The sequence below is a fragment of the Capricornis sumatraensis genome, chromosome 2 (genome assembly GCF_032405125.1).
Source record: "Capricornis sumatraensis isolate serow.1 chromosome 2, serow.2, whole genome shotgun sequence".
Lineage (NCBI taxonomy): Eukaryota > Metazoa > Chordata > Mammalia > Artiodactyla > Bovidae > Capricornis > Capricornis sumatraensis.
The window spans coordinates 122055603-122056952 of NC_091070.1; the positions used below are offsets into that span (position 1 = coordinate 122055603).

General features: G+C 48.6%; 1 protein-coding gene across 1 annotated transcript; it reads left to right on the forward strand.

Annotated features, from left to right (window-relative positions):
• The first annotated feature begins 624 nt into the window (after nt 1-624).
• On the forward strand, nt 625-1035 carry LOC138073481 (histone H3). Its single transcript, XM_068965242.1, has one exon. It carries the CDS (start codon nt 625-627, stop codon nt 1033-1035), a length of 411 nt encoding a protein of 136 aa, XP_068821343.1.
• Nucleotides 1036-1350: the final 315 nt, after the last annotated feature.

Genomic DNA, 1350 nt, shown 5'->3' on the forward strand with positions numbered 1-1350 from the left:
TAAAGCGTTTTGTCCATAGGACCTACTTATGCATTGATGGATTGAGGAGAAAACCGCACTCGGGGGATGGGGGGAGGCAGATGGCTCTGAGTTGGTAAGCATCAGCACACAATTTTGGTGTAGTTCCGAACCGGGTAAAGGTTAAGTTTAATTTCCGGTTCCTTCAACTACATATTGTTTTGTTGAACCTCAGTCGTAATGTAACTCTCGCTTAGCTCAATGTCAGGAGCTAAATAAATTTGTTAGTTATGGGAGAGGAGTTACAATAACTAGTAAGTGGAAATGCAGGCTGAAACCTAGGGCGTGCTTGTATTTTTAAAGAACTTGCTAAAATATAAATCCCAAGCGTGCAAAAATACTTCATAAATTGTTCTTACGAAAGTTAACAGCAATATAAAGAAAAGGGCTTTAAAAAAATCTGTGATAAGATTATAGAAAAGGACTGGAAAATGGAGGTTGTAAGTAAAGAAACTAGCATTACAATCTTCTGCCCAAATAGGACTGAATTCTAACCAATGAGATTACAATTTCGGAAATTGCTAGCTTTTCGGGCCCAATCAAGACTAGGCTATGTCTATAAATGAGACTGCCTAGGGGGTCGGTGAATAAAACCTGTGAGATACTATGGCGCGTACGAAGCAGACTGCCCGCAAGTCGACCGGTGGCAAGGCGCCGCGGAAGCAGCTGGCCACCAAGGCGGCTCGCAAGAGCGCGCCGGCCACGGGCGGCGTCAAGAAGCCGCATCGTTACCGGCCGGGCACCGTGGCCCTGCGGGAGATCCGGCGCTACCAGAAGTCGACTGAGCTGCTGATCCGCAAGCTGCCGTTCCAGCGGCTCGTGCGCGAGATCGCGCAGGACTTTAAGACCGATTTGCGCTTCCAGAGCTCGGCCGTGATGGCGCTGCAGGAGGCGAGCGAGGCCTACCTGGTGGGGCTGTTTGAAGACACGAACCTGTGCGCCATCCACGCCAAGCGCGTGACCATCATGCCCAAAGACATCCAGCTGGCTCGCCGCATCCGCGGGGAGCGGGCTTAAGGCGTACTTTTAAAAACAGACGATCTAAAGGCTCTTTTCAGAGCCACCCACGTTTTCTTAAAAAGCAGCTGTACCAGCTTTCACTTTAGTCGGTGAACTCTTAACGCACGAGTGTTACGGGCAAAGCGGGTAGGGGAGTTTAACACGCGTTGAGTGGTGAGGTTATGGAATTAAAGCTGACAGACACTAGAGGGAGCCCCAGAAGCAAGGTCTGGGTCGTTTTTAACTGCGTTTACAAGCTGGTTTGATTTCTTAATGCAGAGCTCCAAACTACCCTTTTTTTTTTTTTTTGGAGAACCTAGCCATTTCTGAGAA

What these genes read in the sequence shown, in the direction of transcription:
- LOC138073481 (XM_068965242.1), top strand. Translation starts at nt 625, where the DNA reads ATGGCGCGTACGAAGCAGACTGCCCGCAAGTCGACCGGTGGCAAGGCG.